This window comes from Coptis chinensis, chromosome 5 (genome assembly GCF_015680905.1).
Source record: "Coptis chinensis isolate HL-2020 chromosome 5, ASM1568090v1, whole genome shotgun sequence".
Lineage (NCBI taxonomy): Eukaryota > Viridiplantae > Streptophyta > Magnoliopsida > Ranunculales > Ranunculaceae > Coptis > Coptis chinensis.
Genome location: NC_141460.1, coordinates 82,905,852 through 82,923,224, shown reverse-complemented (window position 1 = coordinate 82,923,224; position 17,373 = coordinate 82,905,852). Strand labels below are relative to the sequence as shown.

General features: G+C 36.6%; 1 protein-coding gene and 1 pseudogene across 2 annotated transcripts in view; one reads left to right on the top strand and one right to left on the bottom strand.

The window, feature by feature from the left end:
- Nucleotides 1–595: 595 nt before the first annotated feature.
- LOC147499364 (BEACH domain-containing protein C2-like) overlaps nucleotides 596–17,373 on the bottom strand; it is a 38,170-nt pseudogene continuing 21,392 nt past the window's right edge. Inside the window, exons 6-8 of the transcript XR_015195837.1 lie at nucleotides 1,283–1,622; nucleotides 782–831; nucleotides 596–664 (exon numbers count right to left, since the gene is read on the bottom strand). The product of XR_015195837.1 is annotated as a BEACH domain-containing protein C2-like (transcript). The remainder of the gene's footprint in view (nucleotides 665–781; nucleotides 832–1,282; nucleotides 1,623–17,373) is intronic.
- On the top strand, nucleotides 5,191–17,227 carry LOC147499366 (ABC transporter B family member 20-like). Its single transcript, XM_086559127.1, has 4 exons — nucleotides 5,191–5,267; nucleotides 13,123–13,343; nucleotides 13,848–14,188; nucleotides 17,166–17,227. The coding sequence occupies exons 2-4, from the start codon at nucleotides 13,185–13,187 to the stop codon at nucleotides 17,218–17,220; spliced, it is 555 nt and encodes a 184-aa protein (XP_086415253.1). The 5' UTR covers nucleotides 5,191–5,267; nucleotides 13,123–13,184; the 3' UTR covers nucleotides 17,221–17,227.

Genomic DNA, 17,373 nt, shown 5'->3' with positions numbered 1-17,373 from the left:
GCCATCCTCCTTGTACACACCAAGAGGAGAACCTCGGACAGAGAGAAGCATCTCCCCAGGCTTTGGTAACCTGAGAGTTTTGGGAGTCATACCAACAGACAGTCTCTGTGAATACGCCTGTTCACCCTGTTGTTTACAAAATAGTTAGTCAGTTCCCAATATCTGGGATTTATATTTAAATTGCACCAAATGTAATCGCCAACAAAAAGATGACACAAGGTTGGCACTATAAAGATCCAGAATCTATGCATAAACTTCTCTGTATCCTTTTCAATTTACACACTCAAAACAAATTTTGTTCACATATAGTGCATTATAATTATATCTATTAAATTGGAGGAACTTCACAGCCTCTCTGATGCTTACATGGGCCCTTCACTGATCAGTAACAATACAAGTTGTGATTCAAATAGGGCCATTTTGAGCATATGACTTGGGGGCCCTATGCAATTGCCTACTTTGCTACCTATTTGAGCGACCCTGGTTCTACCAAACAGCTTAAGTTATATACATATAACTTAATATTTGGTACCAATGTAAACAGTTTACAGTATTATATATATATATATATATATATATATATATATGAAAGTTACAAACCCCAGGGAGTTTGGAAAGCATTTTGCAGTCCAAGCATCTGAGACTCTGATGGCCCTTCCATTACCTAGCAGCAAAATCCCAAATAAGGAAAACCAAATTAAAGACAGGTGACGATAATACTAAAGTGAGCTTTAAATCATAAAAAGCACATAAATAATGAATATGGTGCGTGATAGCATACAAAATCTGGAATTTGAAAGTCCGCTGCACCTAAAAGATTCATAGTATTCACTGTCAAAAGACAAAGACTCGCACTGAGAAACAGCAAAACTCAAAAACCAAAATATATAATGGGACAGGATCTACATACAAAGGGTTTTGCACAAAGGATTATACAAAGGGTCCTTTGGTGACCTTAGAGGATGACTTAAGTGCTGATATTTGATGGATATGGTCTCCTCCACATAGAGATCATCCTCACAAAAATTCAATTTATTGACATTTCAAACCTTGTAAAAAATGGATCCAAACTTGAACAATTCTGGACCATCAAATAATTTCAAAGATTGAAATCAATTTTTAACATGGTCAGAAATGTTCAAATGAGCTAATTTTCTGTGAGGATGATATCAATGGTGGAGAGATCATCTACACCAAAAATGAGCTCTTCATTCATCGCGTCGGTGCCCTTTGTACAAAACCCTTTTTCTGTAGATATATATTAACCAAATTGTAGACACACCTGCTTGACTTGAATAATCAAAGCCACCGCCTTGAGGTACTCCAGGTGCAAAATCAGGATAAGCTTTAGACATCTGTTGTAGAAGAGACTCATGCATATTTCTTTCAGCACTGTAGCTAACAGATAAATTACCATCCTTATCTTTCCATTTCAATTCAAATCGTTCATCTTTCTCATTTATTTTAAAAAATAAGATTTGGCATATTTTCTTTGAAAAACTGAATAGCAGGAGCTTGCAGTTGTTCACTGTTGAACCCTGATTGAAGCAAACGCAGCCGAGTCAAGAGATGTTCAACCTCCGCATCCGTAATAGCCTTGCTAGTAGCAATTCGACGTTCCACTATATAATAACATTAGGAGGATCAGAACGTTCCAATAGTTTTCAAGAGAAAAAAAAATTGTAAAAAAAAATGAAGAAAATGTAGATCAGAATTCTAAACATAACACAATGCAATTAAAGAGAAAGCTATAGTGGAAATCCTAGAATTACACAAAAGGTGCATACATAGACAAGACAATAAAAGAAAACACATTCATGAGGAAGACAATGGTACTAATTCAGTCTCAAAATTCAAGTTGGAAAATCATTATGACATTGAGCATGCAAAACAATGAAACAACAGTAGCAATATTTGAAAGGGAATATCGTTATACTAACCATTCAGGGATCAGGATTAATTCGTCAAATTAAAAGATATATGTAATACTGGGATTATTTTAATTGACCCCAAACTACTAAATGTGAATTTGATATCTTTTCCTCCCAACTGGACTTTCAAATTGGACCTACACAATGTATAAGGGGCTGGTTTTTGATGAGTTTGATCTTCCTAACATCGAGATCATCCTCTGAAAAACTTGCCTCATTTTTAAACGTCTAACCTTATCAAAAGAGTTGAGAATATGTGGACCAACCAAACTTGAGCACAATTTTGGCACAGGTTAGAAATGTATGAATGAGAAATTTTGAGAATGATACCCAATGTGAGTAGAGCATATCCAGCAAATATCAACCCTTATTCTTCACGTAGGTGTGATCTGAAAAGACTATTGCAACTAATATATTCTCCTAAAAGATTATGAAATGTCACTATTGTATTGTAACATAAACAAATAAAAACTAACCTTCAAGATCAATATAGTCACTTGCAAGATTTCCAGTTGGTTTCTTCATATATTACAAACGAGTATGCGAACCGTACTACGCATCGGTGTTTTTTCCAAATTTTAAACCTGTCGCTTTAACATCTGTATGATAGTATGATTTTTTGAATTCTAGTTATAATCTAAAAAATAATATAAAAATATTAGGACGAGTTGAATATAATTTGAGTAACGTGAATGAAGTTTTCTAAATTATTTTAAATAATATGAAGCTAATTCTAATTTCAATAAAGTGAGAGAGGTTTTGGTAAATTATTTAAAAAGAATGAGCTGATTAGAATAATTAAGGGAGGTGGTTCAATAAAGTGAGAGAGTTTTTGGTAAATTATTTAAAAAGGAATGAACTGATTAGAATAATTAAAGGAGGTGGTTCTAAAATCATAAAATAAAGAGATTACAAATACACAGTTCGGTTGAGAAATTATTTTCCTCCTAAAGATCCGGCTATCATATAGTGTAGATATATTGTATTGTTCTTCAGTCTTGGAAGAAATATTTCTCATACGCTTTTGGGCCACTCATTTTACAACTTACAACCGGTTGTTTAGGTGGCATTAAAGGGGTAAAAAAGGTATATCACTCCAGATTATTAGCGGAAAAAAAAAAAAAAAAAAAAAAAAAAAAGATATACTCCCACGTCCCACTTCAGAAAATCATACGAGAAGTGCATCCAGAGAATAAAAAAGTTATAGTGGGAATTTTCTCTTCGATTCGCGTGTGTCTTTAGATGGTAAAGTAATGCAGAAATTTCTTCTTCCTGTTCTTCTTTAGATGGTAGAACCATTGGATAGTTGGAAGAACTCGATCTTGCTGAACTTGATCTTGGTTTTTGAATATATAGAGCATGATCTTGCTGGACTTGTTGCTTCTTCTGGGATCAAATTTACTAAAGTATGCGGTATTTTTTGCTCCATTGAGTGTTAACATTTTGTTTTTGTTTTCGGACTACTTGATTTACTTATTTGATTTGACTTACGTAGTATATTAAAATGCAAAGGCCATTTACCGTTCTCAGTGGGCGAGGCAATTATTTATCGAGAGAAAGGCAAACACACTTTATTTCAATTTGGAATATGTTATCCATAAATTTCATAAGTATATGATGATACGATCGAATACTCATTGACACATATTTTTAATTCATTTCGTACACTCACCTACCACACTGAGTCTAGTTCGACATAGATGTTTTTACCTCTGGGACGTAACAATTATCTGAAACTAGATGGACAAGAAAAAGAGTGGGGAGCAAGACAAGAGACCTGGTGGTTGGATTTCTATTAGGTGGAGGGGATCTCTATTTAGTGGGGGTGCAATATCCATTTGTGGATACTTAGTTTTGGCAAGAAATGACTTCCTTCAAATGAAACGAAAAAGGTGATCACCAATGTGGGATTTCAAGTCGGTCACCCAAAGGTAGTTGGTCCATTTCCAAGCCTTCAAGTGAAGATTCCAAGCCTTTTAACGGTTTTTTGCGTGGGTTATTGTGACTCCAAAACTAGATTTCTGCACCACCATTTTAGGGCTAATAACAAGATTATGGGAGTTTATGTCTTCCATGAATTGGCGATAATGTTCTTTGTTAGCTGATTTGGGACATTTACTTACTTTTAATAGGTTCCATGATTTGGATTGTGCCATTGTCCGGGTCTTTTAGAAGAAGGTGTTGATATTTTTCGTATTCTTGGTTTGCTTAGTTAGTTTGACTTTCTTGGTGGTGGTGTGACCTCTTTATGCCTGGTTAGAGTTGTTTGGGGTTCTCACAAGTAGCCCTCTAGGTCTTTGTTCCTATGTTGGTTTCAACGAAAAAAAAAAGTACTTCTCTAGGTGAGAACGATTCTATTTAAACGGATTGGTGACAACTCCCTACAGATTTCTTGGTGTAATTAAAAGTTTTATATGTCTAATCCATTTGATGCTAATAAGAATCCAAATAGGATCAATAATCAAATCTTTCTTCACATGACCTTATCGACGTTGTATAGTGGTTAACCCTAAATGTTTCAACACAAATGGCTTGCTAAAATTTCACTTTTTCACAAAGTAGGTAACACCCTCCCTTTCATAAAAGTTTAGCTGTATAAATCGCAGCAAAACGAAACCATATGGGGTTGAATAAAACTTTGTTGAGTGGTAAAGGTAGAGAGGGTTTAGTTGAAAACATATTATTATAAAACTTTGTTTTGGGGGGTTCAGCCTCTCATTCAATGCAATAACGCTCAAACGTAGTACGCTTTAAAGAAAAGCAAAAGTGTTGCCAAAATTATTATAGGAAAGGGAACTAAAAAGTGACTCGCATGCCCGTGGAGTAGAGAGATGATCTACATGTGGTGGAGAGTGAAACTATTGTCTTCGCCCTTATCTCGATGTCATAGCTTTTAATTCGAAGTTGCCTTGGTATCTTCTAAAAGTCTATATATAACACCTTTCATATAAATTTGAAGGCATTGTCCTTTTTCTTGAAATAGGAATGAATGTTGGTCATCCTTAATTCTCCATTGCAGTCAAGTGTTATATGAAGCAAGCTTACTTTTCGTGGCTTGAGCATTGTCACGTACCGAGGTGTTTTGCATCGTGGCATCAAGGGTTCGGATCTTCTTATTGACAATGAACGAGTACTTAAAATAGCTGACTTTGGATTGCCTTCCTTTTATGATCCTGACTAGAGGCATCCCATGACTAGTAGAGTTGTCACCCTATGGTACCGCCCCCCACGAGCCTATTGGGCCACTTTTATGATGTTGGCGTTGACCTCTGGAGTGCTGGATGCATTTTGGGTGAGTTGCTTGCTGGGAAGCCCTTAATGCTAGGACGGACGGAGGTACTACAAATCTACAACCTTTTAGTTTTCCAATTCCTACTTGTTGAGGTACTTTTAAGCGTTCCATTCTTTAGATGGTTTCTGTTGTTTTAAGTATGGATTTGTAATAGGTTATATTACAAGGATCATCTTCTTTGAATGTTTAAGATGCTTGAACGAGTTTACTATCTCTTTAATTGTTGTTTGGATAACCAATACGAAATTACATTATAATCTTAAACTGATATATATCTTAAACAATAATTTAATAATTTTTCTCAGTACGTCATTAGAGTTTAAACTTAACCTACCAGTGGATTGGAGGTCACCGATAGTATTTGTGAGCGTAGGTGCTCTACTAGTTGTCCTAATATTACTCAAGCTTTAACTTATAACTCGGTGTATAAGCAAGTTGTAGGAATGCCCCTTAACTAGGAAAACTCTACTCATTAGCAGAGATTAAATCATTCTCTGGCAAAACTCAATTGAACGTTTAATTTCTTACTGAAAAAATAATTGAATTCCTACGTTTCCATATCACCACCATTGAATGGAAGACAACTGCTTTTCATAGTTGTTACGTGAATAGACTCATTTGTTTAGTTCAGGATATATAGCCTCATTGAAATTGGTGAAGTATTGCCAGATTCTTTAACCATTTCAATAGCCATCCCATATTTTATTAGCAAATTTACATTCCCATAAGAGGCTTCATATCTTGCTGGTAACAAGGACATCTCAGCTCAATGCTATTTTGACACAATAACACCTATGCTTTTAGCAGCAAAGCTTGCATGTTCTGTCCGATTTTTATACTTCTGGGAAGTAAAAACATATTATATTTGTGATGAATATGGTGGTTCCACACTTTGTTCCACATTCCAACTTTACCTCTGAGCTCTCTGCATTTTATAGACAAATGTTAGCAGTGTATTACTTTAAAACTCGTCTCATAGAATAGTTTCAGTACTAGTAGAGTCTCTTCATTCAAAACAAAGTCTTCTATTATATACCAATAGAAAAGCTATAGTGCACGGGGTGTATCGGTGCAGAGGATTCTCAGCCACTCATGTTTAATATCATGAACGGGTGAATAAGTTGTATGAATCTAGTATCGAAAAACAGTAATAAGAAAGGAAGTAAAACTTATCACTGAGGATTGTGCTCGGCACAATTTCCTTAAGACGAAAAACGCCGCCGGTATGGTAGCCGCCAAATTTCAAGCCGTCGCCTCCCGGATACAACAAAGTGGATGAGCGTGTCACCAGCCAATGACCAAATTTTGCGGGAACTCTCAAAGATACTCCGCACCAGTTTTTATCGAGGAGGAAAATAATGTTGTGTTTTCAGATTTTCTAAAACAGAGAGACCTTAGTTTTATAGATCCTGAAAAACGCAACTTCAAAGCTATTGCCTTTATTGTTTGACTCGAATCAAGGAAAGATCATTACGGTTTAGTTTTGGAAAGAAAACCAAAAACGCAAAACAAGCCCAAAAATTGGGTGGATTTGCACCCGCAAAAACAAGCCGAGAGCCCCCAAACCAAGGAGGCCTTTGTGTGCGCTTGAGCACCTCCTTATATCTCTCTACACTATCCCTCCATAAGGACATTAACCAATATAAACTTAAGAGTCTTAAGTTTAGTAACCAATGTGGGACTAAAGCCCCCACATTAGAGTGTAGTAGATACAAAAAGGTCATGGGTTCAAACCCATGAGGACACAAATTCATTCACATTTCCAACAATCCCCATGAATGGAATTATTAAGAAACGAAAGAAAAGAAAAACAAAACAAGAATGTCCGAGTATGAAGAAGTTATGAATGGGTCAAGGTGTCATAATGACTTGAACCTTCGCTTGGTTTTGTCCGTCGGGATTACTAGTTGACCGGTGACCTTAGTCTTGAACTGCTCAACCTATATGTAAGCCTAGTCAACAGTAACACACATAACTTCAAAAATCATCATAGAGTTCCCTCAACAGTGCTTGTATAGCCATGAGCTTCCCAGGTTTCATGAGTGCTCTAGAGAACAAGCCTATAAGTTCTCATAGGAAGCGGCTTTTACTTCCTCACTCATATAGGTGCCTCTATCAGGAGTGTACTGTATCTTTACACCCCACTGGAAAAACCAGCTATAGAAAGCATTAAGAGTATTCACTCATCCTTTAAATGATACAGAAGGTACTACTACATCATAGGGATGGGTACAGAGTTTTCACTCTAGGTGTAGTACCCCCACAAATCACGCAGATAACTTGTTTCCCCATTGAACCTTGATCCTGGGATCTCCATTCACGAAGGTTGGGTGTCAGTTATCGGTGATTTAATTAAATAGGCAATTAGTCTTTAATAGACTTTAGCCCCATCCCCCTCGATGTACTAAAACCCAAATTTCTCTAGCTAGGCCTTTAGTTAAAGGATCAGCTAAATTTTCTTTTGACCTCACAAAGTCAATAGCTATGATCCCATCTCTTAACAACTGTCGCACAGTGTTATGTCTTCGACGAATATGTCGAGATTTCCCATTATAGGAAGTATTTTTGGCCCTCAAGATAGCAAAATTGGCTATCCGCAGTGAATAGAGACAGTGGGAAACGGTTTTAGCCAAAGCGGATATCCATCAAAAAAATTCTCGATCCACTCTCGCTTCCTCACTAGCTTTGTCTAAAGCTATAAACTCAGATTCCATAATGGAACGGGCAATGCAAGTTTGCTTAGATGATTTCCAAGACACTTTGCACCCTCGCCATAGTGAACACATAACCACTAGTGGATTTAGATTCCCGAGAATCAAAGAATCCAATTGGCATCATCAGACTTCTCAAGCACAATGATATCCGCCATAATGAACACCATAATTTGAAGTATATTTCAAATATCTCAATACCGATAAGAGCATCCCAATGCTCATTGCCGGGATTTATGGTGTATCTACTAAGTTTGCTTACGGTACAGAAGCTATGTCGGGTCTAGTGCAGTTCATAAGATACATGAGACTACCTATAACCCTAGAAAACTCTAAAGGAGATACACCTAATCCAAATTTTTTTTGTCAAATGTATACTAGGATCATATGGTGTTCTCAAGTGTGTACAATCAAATTGATTAAATCTTTTAAGCATTTTCTCACATAATGAGATTGAGACAAAGTAATTCCATCGAATTATACACTATCTTAATGCCAAGAATGACATCAACGATACCCAAATCTTTCATGTCAAAATGCTTACTCAAAAAGATTTAGTCTTATTGACGGTCTCTAAACCGGTTCCAATGATCAACATGTCATCCACATATAAACAGATAATTACACCGTGATTGTTCCTCAAATTTGCAATAAATGCATTTATCTCGCCTCATTAATATTAAAACCATTAGAGATTAGCACACTATCAAATTTCTCATGCCACTGTTTAGGAGCTTGTTTGAGACCGTAAAGAGATTTCTTTAGCCTACAAACTTTTCTCTCAAGGCCTTCTAAGACAAACCCTTCTGGCTGATCCATATATATCTCCTCTTGTAATTCCCCATTTAGAAATGCCGTTTTAACGTCCATTTGGTGAATTACGAGATTACGAGTAGAAGCAAAGGCTATTAACATTCTGATAGATGTAATCCTTGTCACAGGAGAGTAGGTATCAAAGAAATCAAACCCTTCTCTCTCGCTTATAGCCTTTTGCTACTAATCTCGCTTTATATTTATCAATGGATCCATCTGCCTTAAGTTTCTTTCTAAATAACCATTTATTCCCAATAGTTTTACAACCAGGGGGCAACTGAACCAGCTCCCAAGTGTTATTGGTTATAATGGACTCATATTCACTTAGAATGGCCTCTCCCAAAAATCGCATCGAATGACATGGCCTCTCGAATAGGTCCGGTGGATCCTCCTCTATTAAGAAAGTAAGGAAATCAGGTCCAAAAGAGGTGTTAGTCCTAGGTCTCTTGCTCCTCCCGAAGTTCAATTTCATCTTCTTCAAGAATCTTCTCTCGAACTCTAGGAGCAAGTGTAGAAGAACTTCTGAGTCCCTCCCGATCTCTCAATAAATGGGAATTTATCCTCAAAAAGACAAAGATCCCTAGACTCAATAATGGTATTATCATCAACAAATTTATTTTTAGATTTGAAGACTAAAACCTCAGTAGGCACCGCTATTCTCAGGCATACCCAATAAAGACACAATCTACAGTTTTAGGGCCAAGTTTAGTCCTCTTGGGTGTTGGTATAGATACCTTAGCCAAACACCCCCACACTTTAAAGAATCTATAAGTCGGTGTCCTATTTTTCCACATCTCATATGGAGTTTTATCTCAGGTTCTTTAAAAGGTATCTTATTCGAATATAACAGCCGTTAGCAAAAGCCTCCCCCATAGGTTCATAGAAGCCCCGTGAGCTATTGATCATTGAATTGATCATATCTTTGAGAGTCCTATTTTTCCTCTCTGCTATCCCATTGGATTGGGGAGCATAAGGGGCGATGGTCTCATGTACAATACCATTATTTTCACAAAATTTATTGAAAGGACCGTAATATTCACCTCCTCTATCGGACCTAACTATTTTTATTTTCTTGTCTAACCGGTTCTCAACTTCAGTTTAAAGGAAATAAATTTAGCTAAGCTTATCATCCTTACTCTTAAGAAGATAAACATGACAAACGTGAAGCATCATCAATGAATGTAACAAAATATTTATTACCTCCTCTAGTCATGTAACCTTTAAGATCACATAGGTCAGTGTGAATCAATGCCAACAACTCAGTGTTTCTTTCTACCTTTTTGAAAGGTTTCCTAGCATATTTAGATTCTACACATACTTCACATCTCTTATTTTCAGAAATAGTATTCTTGGATATGTTACCTAGATGCATCAGTTTTTTAATTGAAACATTATTAACGTGTCCAAGTCTACTATGCCACAGATCAAATGACTCAACCATATAAGAAGAAGTAGATGCTTTATTTAAATCAAAATCAGTTACATTGAGCTTAAACAAGCCTTCATCTAAATAACCTTTACCCACAAAGGCTCCCCCCTTAGTCAGAACAAATTTGTCTGACTCAAAGACAAGTTTGAACCCCTTCTTACTTAAAAAGGAACCGAAACCAGATTTTTCCTAATATCGTGAACATAAAGAACATCCTTCAAATTAAGAACATTTCCGTAAGTGAACTTCAAATTAATGTCCCATTTTCCTTCAACTCTAGAAGCGGATGAGTTACCCATGAACGGACTTTCTCCTTCTCCCAGGAGTGAAGGACGAAATGCACTTTTAGTGCCACGGATGTGTTTGGTAGCCCCAAAGTGTCTACCCACCAAACCATGTTACTCACCAAGTTAACCTCAAGAACCACAGCAGAAAAGTTACCATCCCTCGAACTACATTTGCTTGTGCCTTGTCTTTCTTCCCATCATTCGGACCTTTTTGAATTTATAAAATCGGGCTATATGACCTCGAGATCCGCATTACATAGCAATGAATTTCGTGGATTGTAAGGTTTCTTTTAAAGTGAGGTTGGACTGTTTATTCTTGTTCGCATATGGTTTCTTTTTGACGGGAATTTAGTTGATTTAGACTTAGAAGAACTAGCAAATTACCTTCCACCCGTGTTAGCCTTTAGCCTTCATTTCTGGAAGTCTCCACATTGAGTTCAGCCTTCCTGTTATCCTCCTCGATCCGAAGGTTGACGATCAGATCTTCTAGTGTCATCTCTTTCTTCTTATGTTTGAGACTGTTTTTGTACTCCTTCCACGAGGAAGGGAGTTTCTCAATGATGGAAGCAACCTGGAAGCCTTTGCAGATTTTATAACCTTCCCCGCAAAATCTCATGAATAATTATTTGCAGCTCCTCCACTTGAGAAACAACAGATTTCCCATCTTCCATCTTGAATTCCAGAAACTTTCCTACAAGAAACTTCTTAGAACCTGCATCTTCAGTAGCATACTTCTTATCAAGTAAACTCCACAATTCAAGAGGCAATCATTACACAAAGATAAACATCATACAAATCAAGGGAAAGACAATCAAGTATATAATTTCTACATAAATAGTCTTTCTTTTCCCATCTCTCCACACCACCGTAATCCACTGTGTTCATCTTCATTTTCATTGTAAACGGGTTTCACAATCGAAATCCATTCAACCAATTTCGTGAGTAGTCGATAAAACCGCATTTTCATCCGCCAAATACTTTAAAATTTCTGCCATCAAAAATCTCGGGGTTTGGATGAGACTTACCACTAGGTTTTTCCATCTTAGCGAGATAACAACAACGAGCACAATACTAGATAATAACAGATCGTTATTAGACAATCGCTTTTTTCGCCTTTAAGATTGTATGAATCTAGTATCGAAAAACAAGAATAAGAAAGGAAGTAAAACTTATCATCGAGGATTGTGCTCGGCACAATTTCCTTTAAGATCTAAAAACGCCGGTATGTATGGTAGCCGACCTCCTGCGTCGCCTCCTGTGATACAACAAATGGATGAGCGTGTCACCACCAATGACCACCAGAGAACTCTCAAAGATACTCCGCACCAGTTTTTAATCGAGAGGAAAATAATGTTGTGTTTTCAGTATTTTCTAAAACAGAGAGACCTTAGTTTTATAGATCCAAAAAAGCAACTTCGGCTATTGCCTTTATTGTTTGACTCGAATCAAGGAAAGATTCACATTTTGGTTTTGGAAAGAAGACCAAAAACAAGCCCAAAGACTTCACTCCACGCTGAAGCCCATTGGGTGGATTTGCACCCCTCTCGCGGCGTGTGTGTGGGCAAACCACTAAGGTTTTCTTCGAGCTCCCACCTCCCCGAGAGCCCCCAAACCAAGGAGGCCTTGTGTAAGGCGAGCACCTCCTTATATCTCTACACTATCCCTCCATAAGGACACAACCAATATAAACTTAAGAGTCTTAAGTTTAGTAACCAATAATGGGACTAAAGCCCCCCACATTAGAGTGTAGTAGATACAAAAGGTCATGGGTTCAAACCCATGAGGACACAAATTCATTCACATTTCCAACATAAGTTTCTCATATAGGGGGGAAAGGGTAACACAGAAGCACAGCAGCAATTTTCTCTCTCAACCTTAACTTCTACCTCTTGAATGTCAAGACCATATTTACTAGAATTAGTCATTCATATACTTCAAATTGGTTGCATGTTTGTCTCTGTGTTATCAAGAAAATTAAAAGTCGATAAAAAAATAATGACAAAGTTAAAAATAACAAGAAAAATATAATATAAAATCTCTCCTCAAACATTTAGAAATCCTTATGAGTAAAAGAAAATTATTCATTTGCATGAGTGACTCTTTAATACATTGTTATTATATCTTGATTGAGTAGTTGTGAAATTTTCCTTATTTTCTTATAAACATTTCATATGATCTGACCTTTTATTTTCCATTTTAGGTGTCTTTTTTTTTTGTCTATAAATGTGTGCAAGATCTAGTTGAGAATGAGTGGTCAGAAGATGTTTGGTGCAAATAATATTAAAAGATATGTTGAGTGAGTTGGAAGTCTCACTATTCTGTTGCTTTTAATGTTCTCATCTACACTTGAGTTTCTATACCTATCTCGTCCTGAAATTCCCATCTGAAGTGGGTTTTACTTGATTGTGCCTGCTAAAAAAACTGTGGCACTTGTTAGTCGCAATGGTTCAGGAAAAAGCAGTATAGTTCCTCTCATGGAGAGGCTTTATGATCCTACATTAGGTATATTTGGATGAACATTTTCTCATACACTGTTGGCATGTTTTTTTAATGATTTAATATTTTATTTATTTAATTTTTATTATTATTAATTTTTAGTTATGTTTAATCTATATCATCTGTCATATTTGATATTGAATGCATTTTGGCCTGCTTTCAGGAGAAGTCCTGTTGGATGGTGAGAATATTAAGAGTCTTAAACTAGAATGGTTAAAAAACCAAATGAGACTGGTCACACAGGAGCCTGCTTTACTAAGTTTGAGCATTAGAGATAACATTGCGTACGGACGATCTGCCACGCCCGATCAGATCGAGGAAGCTTCTAAAACAACGCATGCACATACATTTATCAGCTCCCTTGAGAAGGGCTATGAAACACAGGTAGAATATATGTGATATTTTCTTCTGTTCAAATTTTTTTCAACCTTGATGAAAATTATACAAGTAAAGGCATTCATTGAACTCTTGTATAACTATATTTGAAAAGTAAGGGCTATGAAACACAGGTAGAATATATGTGATATTTTCTTCTGTTCAAATTTTTTTCAACCTTGATGAAAATTATACAAGTAAAGGCATTCATTGAACTCTTGTATAACTATATTTGAAAAGTAAAGATGCAACCCACGACTCATTTTCCATCTTGACAATATACAAAGTATCAACTTGTGAAGTCCTAGAATTATAGATATTCCCGTCTCGTTAAGAGTGCAATCCAAAAAAACTCGAAAACTCTCACAAAGAACACCCCCATAACCTCTGAGTGGGGAGCTCTTAAACAATGACTATTATCATAGCAAAGTCATGTATCTTAATGCTTGGTATTAAGTTATTAATGGAAGAATTATTCTTTTGTTGATATTCCTCTATTTTTATGCATTTTAGGTGGGCAGAGCTGGGTTGGTATTAACGGAAGAACAAAAGATTAAACTTTTTGTTGCCAGAGCAATGCTTTCAAATACATCTATTCTTCTTCTTGATGAGGTGACTGGTGGCCTTGACTTTGAAGCAGAAGGGGCTGTTCAGGAGGCTCTAGATATTCTCAGGTTGGGGCGATCAACTATTATCATAGCTCGACGTCTTAGCCTAATAAGAAATGCTAACTATATAGCCGTGATGGAGGAAGGACAACTTGTTGAAATGGGTACCCATGAGGAACTGTTAGCCATCGATGGCTTGTATGCAGAGTTACTTAAATGTGAAGAAGCCGCAAAGCTTCCCAAAAGGTATAACCAATGTTTGTTTTACATTCAAAGATTTTTATCGCCCTAAGTTATTGTCATGGAAGACAATTGATATGTTTTGGGAAGTCTGAAAAGAATTGTTAAATTGTTATCTGATTCGGCAATGCTACTAGAGATTCTCATTTCCTATTCATGAGCTTCCCTGTGCACTAGTTTAGTTATTACCATATATGCATGGTTCAGATGAAAGTTGCATCATTTGCAGTCCCTTTTGCCTTTTCATTTTTCATTTTTATTTATATTTTTTACCAAATTCTGCATGTTAGGTGTGTTTGCTTGTTAGAAAATATTACATGCATACAAAACTTTTGATTAATTGATAACTCAAAGTTATATCTATTTACCGAGGATTTTTTACACTTTAACGGGTTCTAGGGACATAAATGTTTGACATACAAAATCACTCATCCGGACAACCATAGGATCTTGAAAGTTTAATGGTTGAAAGATTGCCACGTGTCGAGTCAAAATGGTGAATTCTTTGCTTTCTAATTTAGCTCGAGCCAAGCCAAGTGCACTTGAGTTTCTATAACAACTTCTAAGTCCTCGCTGTCTTTTGCTCTATGAAGCCTAGTGTTTTCAAAGCTCACTTATTGTTTGGGGTTCAATTGGTCGGAGATGCGTTTGTTTATTATTTACAATGTATCATGGCCTGACATGGTATATATCCACATATACTTGTCTTGCACTTGAGCTTATTTTTTTTTTTTTTGATCAGTAAGCGAGGTTTTTAGAGAGGTCCCCTACCCCTTTTCATAATATAAAATAATAGCTTGTTACATCCTTACATATTGCTTTCCAGAAGCATCATCAAAAATAATTTTCTTTACATCCTCAGAGAAAGAACTAGGGACTAATTCTATGTATCTACTAGACGGGATGTTATGTGCCAAAGCGTCAGCTAGCCTATTTGTTTCCCTGAATACATGGATAATATTAAAGTACTCGAGCTCTTCCTTCATAGCTTGTATACTTCTGATTAGCTTCTCTACCACCCATGGATGTTTTTTGTTGGTGTTCAAGAATGATATCACATTAGTCGAATGCATCAGATCCGAAGTTTTTGATGCGGCGTCTTCGCCATTTGAATGCCTTGCTCGGTTCCCTGCCGGTTCAATCATCGAAATACACTTCAAATGTGAGCCTTTACTTGTTTGCTATCACTTCACCATTGCTATTGCGAATTATTGCCCCATCCCCCTTCCGATCCTTGTAAGGTCCCGGCTCAGGTGTTCATGTTATGTATTGGCATTTCTGCCGCACCCATTTGCAATACTCTCTTTTCTCCTTTTTGAATGCCACTTCAATGTTCCATCTATCCATAAACCTGCCGAGCCGTGGCCTTGTGTCATGGTAATGTTCATACCCAAAGCAGCTTTAGTCCTTGTGTCTCGATCACGTTCTCAAGCATCCGTGGGCATCTGCGTTTTTTATTGTTGAAGATAATTTTATCATTTCTAGCTTTCCAGATCATATACATGAATGCATTCCGCATAATCTGAAACCCATCTTGAATATACCCCTTTCCCTCTTGTCACCGATACAACCCATTCCAACTCTCCTTCCCATGTCGAGCAACCGCTCTTCATTAAATCCCATTCTCTCGCAGGAGTAAGTTCCATACCGTGCTTTGGCGATTTACACCTGAAGAAGAGATGATTTTCTGTTTCGGGCATTAACCAACATAGAACACACGTATCGGCTTTGAACCTTCTTCCATTCTTTTTAGTTTCTTCAAGTTTTTCCACTCAAAGCCATCCAACTAATAAAAGAGTGGCGGGTATTCTATTTGAAAACCAAACTATTTTGGCCCATGAAAACCTTTGGCGACAAACTCTCAAGCTTTCATACGTCTCTTTCATACTATACTCTCCATGGATTGATGATGTCCAGACTATCTTGTCTTCTTGCCCCATGATTTCAACCTCCTCAATCTCCTGAAGAAAATCATTTAAGTGAATCTTTATCCATTGTGGAATGCTCCATCTCCCTGCTTCTATATAGTCAGCAACCTTGTTCTGAACATGACATGACACTTGAGCTTATTGCTTCCTTGGTTGCTAAATAATTCAATTATAAATTCATATGTAGGGGCAAACTTAGCAGGGGTCCATTCTGTGTAGGCGTTGCACAATTGAAACTTGTTAAAGTTTCTTATATTCTAGATCTATTTAATACTAAATTGTGTTTTCCTTAATACTTATCTTCCTTAATCAATACAGATTATTGGTTTAAAATTTGTTCTTAAAAGCTCACTCTGGAGTGTTCGTTAAGTTACATGATGTAAAGGAAAGTAGTGATAATTTGTGCCCACGATTGTTGCAGGCCTTTGAATTGAATGTAGGGGCAAACTTAGCAGGGGTCCATTCTGTGTAGGCGTTGCACAATTGAAACTTGTTAAAGTTTCTTATATTCTAGATCTATTTAATACTAAATTGTGTTTTCCTTAATACTTATCTTCCTTAATCAATACAGATTATTGGTTGCGATTGTTCTTAAAAGCTCACTCTGAGTGTTCGTTAAAGTTACATGATGTAAAGGAAAGTAGTGATAATTTGTGCCCAATGATTGTTGCAGGCCTTTGAATTGATGTGGTTAGTAATGGGCTTATGCAATCCTACCTTAGCATCTTGCTAAGGACCAGAGGTGGTTAACATTAACACCCTCCCCCACACCATTTGGGCTATTTTGCAACCATTGGGATTTTTCATTACCAACACATATACATCCGTTAGTTAATGGACCAACATTTAGTAACCGTTAGCAATACAAGTATCCGTTGGTAAATATTATGTAACGTTTCTTTTATATTTTCTAATGCTTGTGTATATGTTATAGAGTCGATAAACAAAAAGGGCAAATAATTAAATTGTCAAAAACAAAAATCACTTTGCTAAAAATATAAGGAAAACTTAAGCGGGAAATAACGAAAACTTAAGTGGGATTATTTTTTATCTAGCCGCTCATCTAAACCCCGATGCCCTAAAAAGGAGAAATCAATAACAAGTGAATGAAAAGGAAAAAGAAAAACAGAAAACAAAGTGGTGTTGTCGCTACAGCCAAGGTTTCGATTCCTTACTAGGTAAGTCGTCCTCTCTTCCTCTCTCTTGTTTTTCTTATGTTCCACCCCCTTCTTGTTCCTCTTCTATCCTTTTTCAATAATTGAT

Bases quoted from the DNA above. Each gene is read 5' to 3' on its own strand.
- LOC147499366 (XM_086559127.1), top strand. From the start codon at position 13,185: ATGAGACTGGTCACACAGGAGCCTGCTTTACTAAGTTTGAGCATTAGA. The intron at 13,344-13,847 runs GTAGAATATATG...TATGCATTTTAG, and splicing joins AGAAGGGCTATGAAACACAG to GTGGGCAGAGCTGGGTTGGT. The intron at 14,189-17,165 runs GTATAACCAATG...TTTTTTATCTAG, and splicing joins GCCGCAAAGCTTCCCAAAAG to CCGCTCATCTAAACCCCGAT.